The following is a 16,351-nucleotide window of genomic DNA, read 5'->3' as shown; positions in this document are numbered from 1 at the left end:
ATGTACCTAAGGAAGTAATATGCAACAAAGAACCACATATCAGACAATATAGGACATTTCTATAGGTTACAAATTTTAAAATTAAGGTCTGTTATCCAATTGCCAATCACTTCCGCGTACATCATTCATGGCGCGGCGTTTGAAGATTCCAACCAATCAGGAAGACCTGGCCTTTATAAAAAGGAACCAACGACTTTCTACTTTACAATTCACTATTTTTCTTTGCAATGGCACGTACTAAGCAGACTGCCCGCAAGTCCACCGGCGGCAAAGCCCCGCGCAAGCAGCTGGCCACCAAAGCTGCCCGCAAGAGCGCCCCGGCCACCGGCGGCGTGAAGAAGCCGCACCGCTACCGGCCCGGCACCGTGGCGCTGCGCGAGATCCGGCGCTACCAGAAGTCCACCGAGCTGCTGATCCGCAAGCTGCCGTTCCAGCGCCTGGTGCGCGAGATCGCGCAGGACTTCAAGACCGACCTGCGCTTCCAGAGCTCGGCCGTGATGGCGCTGCAGGAGGCCAGCGAGGCCTACCTGGTGGGTCTGTTCGAGGACACCAACCTGTGCGCCATCCACGCCAAGCGGGTCACCATCATGCCCAAGGACATCCAGCTGGCTCGCCGCATCCGCGGGGAGAGGGCATAATTTTGATTACGTATCCGAACAAACCCAAAGGCTCTTTTCAGAGCCACCCCCACCATTCTTTCAAGAGGGCTGCTGCATAATTTGGTAGATAAGACTCTGTAATTGATTTCATTCAGCATTTTCATTCAAGTGTGGAAAGTTAAGTCGATAAAGTTATGTTAGGAACTCTTGTTCTATCAACCAGAAACAGGTCGTTAGCAGGCATAAAAGGCCTACCTGTGGTGAGAATCTAGAAGCTTCATGATTCACTGATCCAAGGTGCTGGCCACCAGCATGCATACTATTTTCCTTTCTTGGGTCCTGATTCGTAAAATGAACAGTTTAATGCTGTGGCTATGGAGAAACAGGTGCGTGAGAAAGGTGGCCCGCAGACTTGGCCGCATTCAACCAGAAGGGTTTCTTATAAACTGAGAAATTCAGAATTTTATGCTTGCTAGATTGTTGTAATGTGTGGAATGACCCAGGAGGGTCAAACCTACTGTTTACCAACCACTTAGGTATGCCAGACTCTCCAGACACACAGGCCAGAGGACAAGGCCCAGCGCTCATCTTTCTTTCCTTAGTTGCCTGCCCTTTCTGTTCGCCTTATCAAACTCACAGTAAACTATGTACGCCCAATACTTTCAGGTTGTCCTCCCTTACTATACAATTCTGTACCACACTGTACAGAATTTATCAACTAGAATATGTATTAAACATAAAACTGAATGTTATGTCTGGAATGTGGAGTCAGACAAGCTACAGACAAAAAAACCCAAGTGCTTTGTACGGGGCCACTTGCTGCTTAGAACTGAAGTTGAGGTTTTCTGAGAGAAAGCTTACTAGTAAATCTGATTAGATAGATGGTGAGTTGTTCACACGGACTATGTTTAAACCCCACCAGGCTGATAGGATTTAAAAAGCATTTTTCTTCAAAGGTAAGGTTTTGCTCTTAACTGTCATTCTACATGGGTTTTCTTGGTCAAAATCTCATTGTCATACTGCAGGCCAAAGAGATTTAGAGGGAAGCCAGTTTCTTCTTTACACCCTTTAATTTTATTTGGCCTGAGTACCTACTGTGTGTTAGGCTCTGTACTTGGTCCTGGCATTCCTTGGCCCAGGTAGGAAGGAGACAAACCGCACATGTATATATGGTAATTTCATTTGGAAAAGTGTTCAGTCTAGTCAGGAGTAGAACTCATGGTTAGGGTGAGACTATGGAGGCAAGACAGATGTCAGATGAAACAGGAGTTGGGATTTTATTCTTTAGTTACAGGGTACTCAGTTAAGACAATTCTATTTTTGTACAATGAAATGAAAAAAAAAAAAACTGCTTAAGAAACACTGCAATGGTAAGGTAAAAACTGTGAGATCATAGGTGTCCTGTAAGGCACCTCTGGTCACTATACTGTATTGATTATAAGAAGGCAAGGCCGGGCGGCGCTGGCCAGCCCCTTTAATCCCAGCACTCAGGAGGCAGATCCAGGCAGATCGAGGCCAGCTTGGTCTATAGAGCGAGATCCAGGACAGGCACCAAAACTACACAGAGAAACCCTGTCTCAAAAAAAAAAAAAAAAAAAAAAAAAAAAAAAAAAAAAAAGGCAAAAGACTAATAGCATTTTCTTTTGGGGGCTTGGATGTCTTACCGATCTCACATTGTGGAGAGATGACAATCATAGAGGACCAGAGACTGGATAATTGAACAGACAACTCACGTTTAAAGTCATTGGACTAGGACCCAGAAAGCAAACAGAAAAACGGGAAAAACAGGATGTGTGCCAGTGAGCCTGTAATCTTGACATTGCTAAATTAGGAGTGGCAAATGGCCCAGAAGTTCGCTTTTGAACTGAAATTTGCAGAATGGAGTGGGCTTTGTAGAACTGAGTCCCTTAGTTTGGAGGTAAATATGTAATTTATTAGTTGAATCCAATTCAACGTGGAGGGAGAGCCTGAATCACAATAGGATAAAGCCTAGTTTAGTGTGCAGCAGGGGCACTTAGTGATGGAACAGGTGATCTCTTAAATAGTAATGAAATTTGTCACTCTGGCAGGTAAGTTAGGAAGGGAGGGTTTGGAGCCTCAGCCCAGTAAGTTACCGTACGGTTGTAACAAAGGTATCCAGGGCTCGAGTCTTGCACTATTAATGATAACGAATTAAAAAAAAACCGTCAACACCATCCCTTACTCGGAAATCTCGGGATCGCCATGTTTAACCTTACTGGCGGGGAACTTGGGGTTGAGAAATGAGACAAGCCCTTTTATGATAAAGTGGGTGGCCCTGAAAAGGGCCTTTAGAAAGAAATAAAGGAGACGAGCAGCTCAGCCGCCGAAGCCGTAGAGCGTGCGGCCCTGGCGCTTGAGCGCGTAGACCACGTCCATGGCGGTGACGGTCTTGCGCTTGGCGTGCTCCGTGTAGGTGACGGCGTCGCGGATCACGTTCTCCAGGAACACCTTCAGCACCCCGCGGGTCTCCTCGTAGATGAGGCCGGAGATGCGCTTGACGCCGCCACGCCGGGCCAGGCGGCGGATGGCGGGCTTGGTGATGCCCTGGATGTTGTCGCGCAGGACCTTGCGGTGGCGCTTGGCGCCTCCTTTCCCGAGACCCTTGCCACCCTTGCCGCGACCAGACATGTTGAAAAGAATCTGAGCTGAGCTCAAGCTACTCAAGCGCCCTCTACAGCTGCTATATATACGAGGACTGCGGACCTTTTAGGGAACTGAAAAGGCGCGGGCGGGAAGGTGCTTTTGTATCCGCCCCTCTACCTCACCGGCTGACTTCTGTTGCCTGGAGGAAGGCACAGGCGCTGTGCTTGAGGGCAATGTGCGTCTTCCGCTTTCCTCTTGGAGTTCTTAGTTACTAGGTCGTGTCCTTCAGGAGTATGATTGTGGGTTCTGACAGCTGAGACTTGATAATTCTCCTAACCATACATCATTTGTAAAAAGGAGGTTGTAGCCACACACTTGCCTACAAAACCAGACATAGTTCAATGAGATTGCCTTTTAAGTGGAAAATTTAGAAAAAAGTAAAGTCAATTTTTGCTAGCATTATTAAATCTGACCTGTTATGAAGTTTTGCCATTGTCGGAGGCCTGCACAGGCTCCGTTTTCAAATCTCTACGAAGGGAGCTGGTATTGATTGAATATATGTACTGGTTTTCATGTCATGAAATGCTGTTTGATCTGGAAAGATGAAGACTTGCCCAGGGTTGGAGAGCTAATCCTCTTTTAAAAAAAGATATTGTTGCTGGGGTGGTTCTGTGTCTCATGGCCTTGCTATCCTCTGTTGTCTGTGGCAAGGAAACAGCGAATAACGTTTGCAAATTAAACAAAAAGAATATCCAAATTCTGTAAAGTAACATCTCAATAATGTGTTTCAGAAGTAAGGCTGTATAATACGTCACTGTGATATGTGTGATAGGCGAATTTCGATGTTTTCTCACACTGTACACAATTTGGTTCAGTGCCCTTTTGTACACTACAAAGGTATTTATTTACTCATTTTTTTGAGGCAGTGGAGCACAGGTAGTCTTGGAATACACTCTAATTCAGATTGAAATCGAATCTGAGGCAATTTAACTTTTTTAGCGTCTGTAGTGCAGGTGTGAGCCTCATCCTTGTCTGGAGAGGTCATCTTGAAGATGTGCTTTGGCTAGTGCTCTTCTGAAAAATTTCTATGATGACGGAAGAGAAAAAAAATATTTTAAAAAAGTTCCAATTACTCAGAATGTAGTTGGTATTTAGCTTATCCCAATTAACCCACAGAGATTTCCCACATTCCTTTTCAGAAAGACACCAGTTTTACACCCCATTCACTCTAAATGCCAGAATGCCAAAACTGGTGTGAAAACACCAGGTTTAAACAACAGAGTGGCATATCCTCTTTCCCCACCTAAAGAACTCAAAGGCCACGTAAGGGAAAACTAAATTCGGGGTGAGGGGTCGGATGGGGCTTCATCAGCTCAGCATATTCCTAGCTGTTCCCTAGTATCTTCGTGAAGCAGCAATAGCCTGCTTGCATTGACCTTGCCCCGAGACTTGTTAAACAGTTTCAGTTATGCAGACTCTGGATGGGAATGTATTGTACACTGGAGAGGGGGCCTTTCTAGAGACAGGGAGGATTTAGACTTCTCCTAGTATACTGGAATCTATTCAGCTTGCACATGTAAAAGACATTACAGATGTTGGGGTGGAGTGGGGTCAGGAACCTGGATATTTGGAAGCATTCAGTTAAACACTTCAAAGTGCCCAATTTAGAAAATGAAATTAATGCAGACTGGTTATGCTTGGATGAAAGTTTCAAGTTGCCACAGTCTTCATGTAATGTCAATGGAAGGGAATGTACAATCGATACCTCTAACTTCTCCTAGACCTTTGGAGCACATTTGACTCCGCTAAGGCTGTCTCCTTCCCCTTATTTTATTTTCTGTTCTTGATACTTATCTCGTTATTATTTTCTGAAACAGAGTTTCCCTGTGTAGCCCTAACTGTCATGGAGCTTGCTCTGTAGACTATGCTGGCCTCAACTTTAGAGATCCACCTTCCTCTGCTTCCAGAGGGATGGGATTAAAGGCGTGGAGCACCACCGCCCTGTTGGTACTTATTTTATACAACCACCTTTTCCTGTAGCTTTTGAAATTTTTTAGATTTTACAATACCCAAGAACACATCCTGTGGGATAAAGCATGAGACCAGTATCTCTCAGCATTAGTATGGTAATGGTATGCATTTGTGTGTGTCTATCTAAAACAACATTGAGAGAAGATGAAGCCATAAGTTTCTGCTTTCACTCATCTTAGGAATTTTTATTATCTGTTTTTAATTTCTATAAAAACAGTTCAAGGTTTACTAAAGAGGATAAGCTGCTGTTTCAGGATACAAGTAGTTTTTTGATTCAAGACCAAAAACATGTTTTTGATGTTACTCTAAAATAATGAGTGAAAATGAATGAAGGTTCTTGTGGCTTCCAGTTTGTAGTCCCATGGTTGATCCAAGTTTTAAGAACCTTGTTCTTGCTAGTTATAGTAATAAGTAGCCAGACCAGAGCAGTAACAAAGTTAACTGTATGCAGTATGTTCTTTTTCTGTAAAGATGTGGAAAACCATTTTCTTGGTGGAATCAAGTCTTACCTAATGTCTTCCATCCATGAACACCAGAGATTACCAAAAAATTAGGAAACAGAATTTAATGGTTCTAAAACTTTCTCATATATGGGGAGTTTAAATAGTCATAATGCCCAGTAAGACTTGTGCAAGAATAAAATGGTAATATCTGCTAACTTGAATAAATATAAGTATGCAATTCCAATAAGTAGTTAGCAACTGCTATCATGATTATAGAAATTAATGCAGCTATACAAATTTCAAAATTATATTTTTAATCATATATTTAAGTGTAGGCAATGCAAAGCTATATAAAAAACAGGAAAAGGCTGATGTACTTTCTGTGATGACTGCTATGGACAGTGACTCCTAAAATGATGCCAACAGCTCCTTCCATATATTCAGAAAACGCCACGTAAGGGAATCATTGAGTGATTCAGATTCAGTCTGATGAGCTGAGCAATCTTGTACACAGTGTATATATTTTAATGGTTTATACTATAACATGTTCTTATATTCCAGGGACTCGATTATTGCTGTTTCGGCTGACTAAATAATCATTTCACACTAAGTTATGTGTATGTAGTTAGGTAAGTCACTATGAAGACAAGTTAAGTACTGACTAGTTAGTCTTGTGTTAACATAAGGATATCTTTAAATCATTAAGTTTATACCATAATGAGATTTGGTGAATATAAGAATTTATTACAATACAACACCAAAACACTTTTCTTATTTGTTTAGCAAACTTGAGTCTTCAGTGAAATGTTGTCTATTTGATAGAAAACATGACTTTTCTGCTTCATTTTCCAATATGAATCCAACTATATCAGCTTCATTGTATTGCAAACTAAAAGAGATAGAGTTTTCAAGTCATTCCTGCTCACTGAAATGCTTGTTCAAGTTCTCAGGTGGATACAACCAGCTCAAAATTTTGCTTGTGATAAACTATTATATATGTAATAAGAATTATAAAAATTCAAAAACAGATTTTTCTTTCAAATCTGCTTGTTTTTCAATATTGATATTCAAATTATTCTAAAACAAAAAATATGTAGAAAATGCCATGATAGGTATTGGTCAGGGGAAAAAGCTTTGTAAGTGTCCTGAAGTCACATGTTTTTCTAACAAGGAATGAGTTTTCAAGCCAGGTTATATTCCACTGTTCTTCAGCTTCCAGGAACTTATGTCCCTTCTTGACCTAGGTTTCTTCTTCCAAAAATGTGTGAGCTGGTCTCCCCTGTACAACTGAATCTGAAGAAATGTGCTTAGAGCTGTTGATCTAGAATAGGAAAGGCACAGACTCATCCCATCTCCAGAAAATGGCAAAATCACTAAAACAAGGATATCGAACAGGAATTACACACTATGGTATCTCAAATACCTTAAAAAACAATCGATATTTTATACAATAATCATTCCCCAGGCAGGCACAACTTTCCCACTCAGTGCCAATTCCTAGAGCTTGGTGTAGACAGCCCCGGGAGCGCCTGTGCTGTTACTTCCGCGAAAAACCCGAATTTCCCTACATATTTGAGTAAAAAGAGGTTAGTCTATATAATCTAGACACGATAAGAATGTGCAGAACCATATCCTGAAATAAAAGTTTGCGAATGATGGCGAGAGAAATAGTATTTTTAAGGAAAACCTTAAAGTTGTCTCAATTTACGTTAAGTTTGAAAGAGAGTTGGGGCAATCAGGGAAGTTTCAGGCTGCCCATTTTGAATATAGCTGTACAAATTAAGGCAAGAATGAAGCCCACAGGCTCTCGGATCACATTCCCCCAAGTTCCCAATGATTTCGTGCCCATATTTCTTTTATTTTTACTCTTTTTTAAGGGGCAACAAACACAGCCACAAGGCAGAGCTGAAGGTCCCTTCTCTGGCAGCGCGGCGCACGGCGCAGGGAACCAATCACCACGCAGCTTCTCTCTATATAAACCCAGAGCCTTCAGCACCGGGAACAAGCCTCTCTGACAGTTTGGGCTTACTTTTGGCTTTCCTAGCAAGGCATAAACCATGTCCGAGACCGCTCCAGCGGCTCCCGCTGCCCCTGCCCCTGTGGAGAAGACACCTGTGAAGAAGAAGGCGAAGAAGACCGGCGCCGCCGCGGGGAAGCGCAAGGCGTCCGGACCCCCGGTGTCCGAGCTCATCACCAAGGCTGTAGCCGCCTCCAAGGAGCGCAGCGGCGTGTCCCTGGCCGCGCTCAAGAAGGCGCTGGCGGCCGCCGGCTACGACGTGGAGAAGAACAACAGCCGCATCAAGCTGGGGCTCAAGAGCCTGGTGAGCAAGGGCACCCTGGTGCAGACCAAGGGCACCGGCGCCTCCGGCTCCTTCAAGCTCAACAAGAAGGCGGCTTCCGGCGAGGCCAAGCCCAAAGCCAAGAAGGCAGGCGCGGCCAAGGCCAAGAAGCCCGCGGGCGCGGCCAAGAAGCCCAAGAAGGCTGCGGGAACAGCCACTCCCAAGAAAGCCGCCAAGAAGACCCCGAAGAAGGCGAAGAAGCCCGCGGCGGCTGCAGGGGCTAAGAAAGTTGCCAAGAGCCCGAAAAAGGTGAAGGCAGCTAAGCCCAAGAAGGCAGCCAAGAGTCCAGCGAAGGCGAAAGCCCCCAAGCCCAAGGCCACCAAGCCGAAGGCGGCCAAACCGAAGGCCACCAAGGCAAAGAAGGCCGCCCCCCGGAAGAAGTAAAGTGGCGCGTCCTGCTTTGAAAATCTCAAAACGGCTCTTTTCAGAGCCACCCACACATCTCATTCAAAAGAGCTAAACTCTTGGTAATGTTTTCAATTGCCTCTTGTGGCATTGATCAGGTGACTCCAGTTTCGCTGTCTAAAGTAGAGCTGGCTTAAATCTCCCAGTCGTTTCTGTAGTTGCCTTGGGTATGGGTCTACGTGTTCCGGAGGGTTTTAAGTGTCCTGAACAGCTAGAGTGCGTCATTTAAGCATTTTGTTGGCTCCGGGCCGATGCAATAACTGTGGAAAAGCATTGGCCTCCTGGGCGGGTTCTGTCTACACAGACGTTTTTACGCTCACAACCTTGGCGGGAAGTCCTCTCGTTTCTACCCCTAGGCGTGGTAATACAGTCTTCTAGCAATCCAATCCGACATCAGGGTTACAGGCTGGAGTTCAGTCTTAAGTTTTTCCAATCGGTCTGCAGACCTTGGTTTTGAGAATTACCCAATCAGAGCATCCTCTCAGTAATGAGTAGGGACACGTTGCACCAATCAGAGATCCAGACACTGCATTTGGGTAATGGGGCGCTGGCATCTTTCTCGGTCCCTGTCCCTCTACTTTCCCCTAGAATTCTGGAATTCTGTCGGTCCTAAGGGTATGGGAGGCTGAGATGTTGAATTTTTTTTTGTTTGCTTAGAAATGGAAAGAGCTTGAATTTCCCCAATAGCTCTCCACCCTTGGAATTTTAAGGGACTGATCACATTGTCATTCTGCTTAATTTTGTGTAAGCTTTTAAAACATCCTGACGCTAAGTTTTAGTAAAGTTCAGCACCTTTGGCAGTTTGCATCCGGCATTGCTTCCTCATACATCATTCCGGGCTTATGTACTCTTCCCTATTTGGTGAGTAGAACAGTAGACAATGTGAAGAAACATTTTGGAATGCTGTCTGGTTTGCAACTGGCCTTCTGAAAGTTAGGCAAGGAAAAAAAAAAGCATAAAAAAAAAGCTGAACTGATTTTGTGGGTGTCATTTCTATTTCATCATTGTAGGTATTCAAGTTTTTTTTTTTTAATTTTTAATGGAGTTCCTGGTAGTAAGATATTACATAGCACTTAGTTTTTTTCATATGTATGTTTGTGTGTGTATAGGTCAGAGCATAACTTGCAGCAGTAAGCTCTCTTCCCCCATGTGGGTTTCAGGCCTTGGGGAAAGCGCCTGTACCGACTAAGATACCACATGTGTGTTCTTATAAGGCTATATTTCAACCTAGCATTTCCTTAAGAGGGGAGTGGACCACTTAGAGATGGTTGAGTAGGTAAAGAATCTTGTAGCCAAAGACTGAAGACCTGCGTTAAATCCCAGGGATCTGTGTGACGGAAAAGAACAGATGCCTGCAAGGTGTCCTTGGACTCCCAAAGGCCGGGGTCTGTGTAACCCACACCCACACCGGAGAAGGTAATACTGTAGTGATAGGCACTGAATTTGAGCCTCACGTAATTAAAAAAATAACTGGAAGGATAGGTAGCTTCCTATTACATTTCCAAGTGCCCATGGTGTGGTCTGTGTAAGCAGACACTTGCAGAATATTCTGCAATTGTTGTGTCTTCAAATGAAGTTCATATTTTGAGTGTTCCTTCTGTCTGTTGCAGGAGTTGATTATCTGATGTTGCTAAAAATGATGAATAAATACACAGGCAAAATATTTTATACTAACTATTTTTCTTATCTTGTATACTTTAAGTACATAAAAATCATTGTTGTAAGAATGAATGCTAGCTTTCCACAGCCATTCCTTTTGACTACACAGCAAAAAGTCAGTTGGGGAGTGCTGAGCAGGTCTCCAATGGGACAAGACCCAGTAGACATGCCTGTTGCCATATTTATGCCTTTTCATCCTAGCACTCGGGAGGCAGAGGCGGCCCTCTTCCTTTCCTCTTGTTTCCTTCTTGGAATGTGCATTTGATTGAATTTCTAAAATCCCTTGAGCTGACTTAGAATACTGTCTGATATCAATTGGATTTAGAGATTTAAAATACATATACAAATATATACTAAAATGTATATGAACACAATGGGGATGTTTTTCTGACTCTCCTCTTTATGGCCTAATTTATTACCATCTCCCTTTCCTGTTGAAATATGCAACTTCAAATTTTGGGGGATCTACAAAATAGATAAAAATATCCATATGTGAAATGTCAATATAAACAATATGTGGATGGAGTAGAGGACATAAAAAAAATTAAATGGTATTTTTGAATTTTTGTGCATTTTAGCTATCATTTCTGCAATATAAAGTTGCTGACTCTTTATGGATTATCCTGCCTTTTTTTTTTTTCCTTTTAAATCCATCATTGAGGGTCATGACCATATAAAACACTCTAATAACAAAAGACATGTGAACAAATGAAGTAGCTTGTAGTTTTACATAGCACAGGAGTCTTTGGACTCTAACCCATGGGTAATTTAAACATTTTATTTTTCAGTAATAAAAAAACTGATAGGGCCACAATAATACAGGAATGGATATTCTCTATTATAAGACCATATTTAAACTTCACTCTTTGGGAAGGAATGTACATACATACATACATACATACATACATACATACATACATACACTGCTAACGATTTGTTTGCTTAGTTACTACCTAGGTGTCGTTCAGATGACTGGCTCAGGCTCAGTCTTCGGTGTTTTTGAACACCCACTCCACTACAGAGGGGATTTTGTAAGGAGAAAAGCACCAACATGTATCATTGTGTAGAAATATGATTGGAGGGAATGCACATAATTTATTTCTGGGACACTATGTGATGAAACCTAGCCAGGCCCGTTCCTTATCCTTCTTTACCTCCATGTGACATCCTTCTTCCTAGGGATGGGCAGAACTTCATAACTGATGATGTTGTGTTGTGATCTACTTTTGGACAAATGAGGTTTGTGGATTTTAAAAATCATTATCATCATTATTAGTATTGCTAGCTGCAAGGTTAAAAGGTTGGTGAAGATAGCTGTTTCAGTACTTATTGCTCACTTTGAGAAGAATGGCTCTGGTTTTCCTACCCTGGGGAAGAGAGAGTCTTGTTTCTAAGCCTTGTCTTTGGAGGAGGTAGAGACCAGAATTGAAGGTAAGAATTTTCACTTCTGAAACACTTCTGATACCAAACTTATTATACTGTTTTGAATTTTGTAAAACTTTGTTCTGTTTTATTATTATTATTATTGTAATTATTGTTGTTGTTATTATTATTATTATTATTTGAGACAGGGTCTCACTGTGTGTGTAACTCCTGATATAGACCAGGCTGGCTTTGAACTCAGAGATCCACCTGCCTCTGCTTACCAGTTCTGGGGTTTAAAGGTGTGTTTCACCATGAGAAAGCCCAGTTTTGAGTGCTTGAGACAGTCTTTTCACTTCTCCCATGATAACCTCAGACTCACTATACAGCCAAGGATAACTGAATTTCTGATCCTGCCTCCATTCTCACATTCTGGGATTACAGATATCTGTCACTTTGCACATCTTCTGACACTTTAATTTTGGGGTGTTTTGAAAAAAATCATGCCTGTAAGCCTGAAATGACTATACAGCATTATGTATCACTCATTGGATGTCACACAGATGGTCATCTTTTGGATGAAGTATCACATTGTATGCACTACCTGTGTGTATGGGCTGATGAACAGCCTAGATATGGCTATTAGTTTTCACAAATTACAGTGTGAGAGAAAATATTTAAAGTTGGAAGTACTAACCTGTTGTGAGATGGTCTGTATGTCAAATATGTTGTTGATTGGTCAATAAATAAATCATTGATTGGCCCGTGGCCAGGCAAAAAATATAGGTGGAACAAGGAAAAAAATAGAACTAAAAAGTAAAAGACTAAGTCAGAGAGACACTGCCAGCCGCCATGATGAAAAACAACATGTAAAGATACTGGTAAGCCACGAGCCATGTGACAAGGTATAGATTAATAAAAATAGATTAATTTAAGCTGTAAGAACAGTTAACAAGAAGCCTGCCGCGGCCATACAGTTTGTAAACAATATAAGTCTCTATGTTTACTTGGTCGGGTTTGAACAATTATGGGACTGGCGGGTGAGAGAGATTCATCCTGATTGTGGGCCAGGCAGGAAAACTTTAGCTACACTAACCATTTTACATTTTTTAAAAGTTAGAATTTAAATCTACAGAGTTAAAGCTTGCAGTAAGCTTTTAACGATACATTTTTATATTATTACATGTTGGAAATAAAGTAATCAAGTGTTATCAACCAAAATTAGTGAAGTATTAGAGATACTTTAAAGTTTTTTTTATGTTACTAGTTATTTTGAGTTTTTAAAAAAGGTACCTATAAGTTACAAGATCCACATGTGTGATCTTAACTGAATTGTTTCATGATTCTTCCTAAAAGCATTTGAGTGTCAACTACTATTCTTATTGGTTTTCTTTAAGGCATTAGGTTTAGAATGGGCATCATCAGTTTCAGAGTCCACCTTCCACTTACCATCTGAAAAGGTGGAGGTATCAGGGTTTCATTAAATTTCATTGGGTGAAAGCTACCTCCCCTTGCCAGAGGAATGGAATTGGTGTTCTAGTCTGGCCTTGGGTAGAAATATGGCATTCTGATTTGGTTTAAAGAACATTGCCTATTCATCATTTAGCTAAAAGACACGCCCCACACACACACATCCTACAAAAAAAAAAAAAAAAAAAAAAAAAGCTGGTATCTTGAAGATGTGTTAAGGACCTGGGAAAATAATTATCTACTTAATTTGATAATGTACTTACATGTTCCAGGATTCCCTTTTAAAAAGATGTTTCCTGACAAGTTTTCTGAGTTCTAAATAAAAAAGAATACATTTTTATCTTGTTCTTTTCTCTTCTCTCTTTTTCTTTCCTTATGAGGCAGTCTTTTTTTTTTTTCTTTTTCTTTTCCCCCCAAAGACAGGGTTTCTCTGTACCCCTGGCTGTCCTGGAACTTACTCTGTAAACTAGGCTGGCCTCCCTCAATCTCAGAGATCCTCCTGCCTCTGCTTCCAGAGTGCTGGATTTAAAGGCCTGTGCCAGCACGACCTGCAAGCCAGAGTTAACTTACTATGGATGTAGTACTGGCCTGGCCTGAACTTGCTGTCTCTGCTGGCTTGCCTCTCTGCTGGCCAAGTGGGGGGATTAAAGGCATGGAGCACCTTGTCCAGTTTTTCTTTCCTGAGCCTGTTTGCCTTTGATACTCCCGGCTTCTGCTTTCTCTGGAAAACCCCTCGATTCCCCTTTACAGATGCTTGCCAACTCCAGTGGCTGCACATCTGTGATTTCTAGGACCCCCGATTCAAAAGCCATGGCCATTTCCTTTTTTTTGGCATCTGCCAAGATTTTCAGCTTTCTTGCCAGTTTTTCCCCCTCACAAACTCTAAAAAAAGTGGTTCCTTTTTTTTTTTTTTTTTCTTTTTTTTGGTTTTTCGAGACAGGGTTTCTCTGTGTAGCTTTGGTTCCTGTACTGGATCTCGCTCTGTAGACCAGGCTGGCCTTGAACTCAGAGATCGGCCTGGCTCTGCCTCCCAGTGCTGGAATTAAAGGCGTGCGCCACCACCACCAGGAGGCAAAAAAAAAAAAAGTCTGTTTGTCGTTTTTATTTTATTATTTTTTAAATCAGGATTTTGGTATGTAGCTCTGGCTGGCCTAGGACTTGCTGTGTAGAACAGGTTGGTGAACTCACAGATCTGCCTACCTGTCTCTCAGGTGTTGGAATTAATGGTGTGAGCCAACACACCCAGGTAAATTCTTTTATTATTGAGATCAAGAATCCTTGGCAACTTAATCTTTACGTTAAATCTTAAAAATAATGAAATTAGCCGGGGCGGTGGTGGTGCACACTCTTAATCCCAGCACTCTGGAGGCAGAGGCATGCGGATCTTTGTGAGTTTGAGGCCAGCCCAGTCTACACAGCGAGATCCAGGAAAGGCGCAAAGCTACACAGGGAAACCCTGTCTCGAAAAACAAAAAAAAATTAAACTAGGTTAGGTAGTAGTACTGGTCTACAACATTATTGGGGAAATTGAGGCAGGAAGGGTCAGTTGTGTCATTCTCAGCTAAATGAAGAGCTGCAGGCCAGCCCAGGATATATAAAACTGAAATTTAACAAAAATATTATCAAAACCCCAAGATTGTTAGCATTTGTGTCGCAAATTACTGACATTGCTATTTGACTGCTGTTTGGAAGGGTGAAACATTGTCAAAAGTTAATGTTACAGTTTCGGTACCTCTTACAATTAATTGTACAATGTAACATTGAGACTATAAAACTCCTTAATTAAACCTGTGAATTCTACCTTCTGTTAGGTCGTGTTTTATTAATGCCTAATAAATCTTTTTTAGCTGGGCATAGTGGCGCTTAGACCCAGCACTCGGGAGGGAAAGGCATGCAAATGCCCGATTCCAAAGCTATTAGATAGTCTACAAGTCGGCCTCCAGAACCAGGTCTGGAGACCCAGTGTCAAAAACATCTTTGCGCCGCGCAAGCAGTTTTCGTGGGTGAACACAAGCCAGGAAGTATCGACTTTAGCAAGTACCCTCCAAACCCTAACATCTGCTGTGCACGTACTACAGCACCTTCTGCGGACAATGGAGTTGGCTCTGAAAAGAGCCTTTTTAGTTTGTCGATGTGCCAATGTGGAAAATGCCTCAAGCCCTCTCCCCGCGGATGCGGCGCGCCAGCTGGATGTCCTTGGGCATGATGGTGACCCGCTTGGCGTGGATGGCGCACAGGTTGGTGTCCTCGAACAGACCCACCAGGTAGGCCTCGCTGGCCTCCTGCAGCGCCATCACGGCCGAGCTCTGGAAGCGCAGGTCGGTCTTGAAGTCCTGCGCGATCTCGCGCACCAGGCGCTGGAACGGCAGCTTGCGGATCAGCAGCTCGGTGGACTTCTGGTAGCGCCGGATCTCGCGCAGCGCCACGGTGCCGGGCCGGTAGCGGTGCGGCTTCTTCACGCCGCCGGTGGCCGGGGCGCTCTTGCGGGCAGCCTTGGTGGCCAGCTGCTTGCGCGGGGCCTTGCCGCCGGTGGACTTGCGGGCCGTCTGCTTGGTGCGAGCCATAGCCAAGTTTTTCTTCGCTATGAGCAAGAGGAAAAGGCTGGCGGCGCTGGTATTTATACAGGAAATGCGTCGCTCTGATTGGACCTTGGCCAGCAGCTCTCAGGCTTCCGTCGGAATTTGCGGAAGTGCTTCTAGGGCTCGACGATTGGCCGGTTCTTGTAGTGCAGTTTTTGATTGCTAAATTCTAAAGGCGAGTCCGCCCTGTTACGAAATCAGTCCCGAAAACACTATCTTTTACTCAAGCCCGGAAGCTCTTTGGCGAACGTTACTGGTCTGCTGTTTGGGAACTGGACTTGATGTACACAAAACATGCTTCAAGAACACAGTGCCTCGGAATTTTAGTTTAGCCACTTCCCCTAACTCCGCCATTTTTCTGCCATAATAGTCTCAGTTGTTATTTCTCGTATACATATTTTCAAATTGCTTATACCGTTTATGTGGCGGCGATAACCTTATCATGAGTGAGGCTCTGATTTCCACCCCCAGGATCTCAGAATCATGCTCAGTTCAATAAAAACTTACCGTTTTACGCGTTAGTGTCGCCACAGGAATTGACAGAAGTGCATTTACATCTTAAAAATGTAAATTTCTTTCGAGATACGTCAGCACAGTCGCTGTTTATTTACAATATGTGGTGGGGCATAGCGAGAAAGCATCTTCACTCTAAAACCTCGGGAAAGATGGCGGCGCCGTGTTTCAGGCCCTTTGTGACAGCACAAAGGTCCCGCATTCCCTTCCGCGGAGATCTGAGGTTCCGGGATAGAGAGAATGCTTTGCTCCTGCCCACATTATAGAATTCCTTTCCTTAGTTTCAGGTCGAAACGCGATAGTTACAATTTATTTTCAAATTATGTTATAGACGTGTAATGGTGATT

At 43.0% G+C, this 16,351-nt stretch overlaps 3 protein-coding genes across 3 annotated transcripts in view; 2 read left to right on the top strand and 1 right to left on the bottom strand.

The window, feature by feature from the left end:
* LOC128103123 (uncharacterized) overlaps positions 1-16,351 on the top strand; it is a 47,341-nt gene that overhangs the window by 10,292 nt on the left and 20,698 nt on the right. The window contains exon 4 of the mRNA XM_052727204.1: positions 224-556. Within this exon, the coding sequence (XP_052583164.1) occupies positions 224-556 (333 nt within the window). The remainder of the gene's footprint in view (positions 1-223; positions 557-16,351) is intronic.
* LOC128103125 (histone H3-like) lies at positions 2,498-15,507 on the bottom strand. The gene is made up of 2 exons (XM_052727206.1): positions 15,144-15,507; positions 2,498-3,260 (listed from the first exon to the last, which is right to left on the bottom strand). The coding sequence occupies exons 1-2, from the start codon at positions 15,474-15,476 to the stop codon at positions 2,937-2,939; spliced, it is 657 nt and encodes a 218-aa protein (XP_052583166.1). The 5' UTR covers positions 15,477-15,507; the 3' UTR covers positions 2,498-2,936.
* On the top strand, positions 7,192-8,453 carry LOC128103087 (histone H1.3). The gene has a single exon (XM_052727170.1). The coding sequence runs from the start codon at positions 7,735-7,737 to the stop codon at positions 8,398-8,400; it is 666 nt and encodes a 221-aa protein (XP_052583130.1). The 5' UTR covers positions 7,192-7,734; the 3' UTR covers positions 8,401-8,453.

Source organism: Peromyscus californicus, unplaced genomic scaffold (assembly GCF_007827085.1).
Source record: "Peromyscus californicus insignis strain IS unplaced genomic scaffold, ASM782708v3 Scaffold_8__1_contigs__length_139910024, whole genome shotgun sequence".
NCBI classification, from domain to species: domain Eukaryota; kingdom Metazoa; phylum Chordata; class Mammalia; order Rodentia; family Cricetidae; genus Peromyscus; species Peromyscus californicus.
This window is presented reverse-complemented; position numbering and strand designations above follow the sequence as displayed.

Coding starts and splice junctions, on each gene's coding strand:
- LOC128103087 (XM_052727170.1), top strand. CDS start 7,735: ATGTCCGAGACCGCTCCAGCGGCTCCCGCTGCCCCTGCCCCTGTGGAG.
- LOC128103125 (XM_052727206.1), bottom strand. CDS start 15,476: ATGGCTCGCACCAAGCAGACGGCCCGCAAGTCCACCGGCGGCAAGGCC. Junction 3,261..15,143: donor TCGAGGACACCAACCTGTGC/GCCATCCACGCC, acceptor AGCTCAGCTCAG/ATTCTTTTCAACATGTCTGG.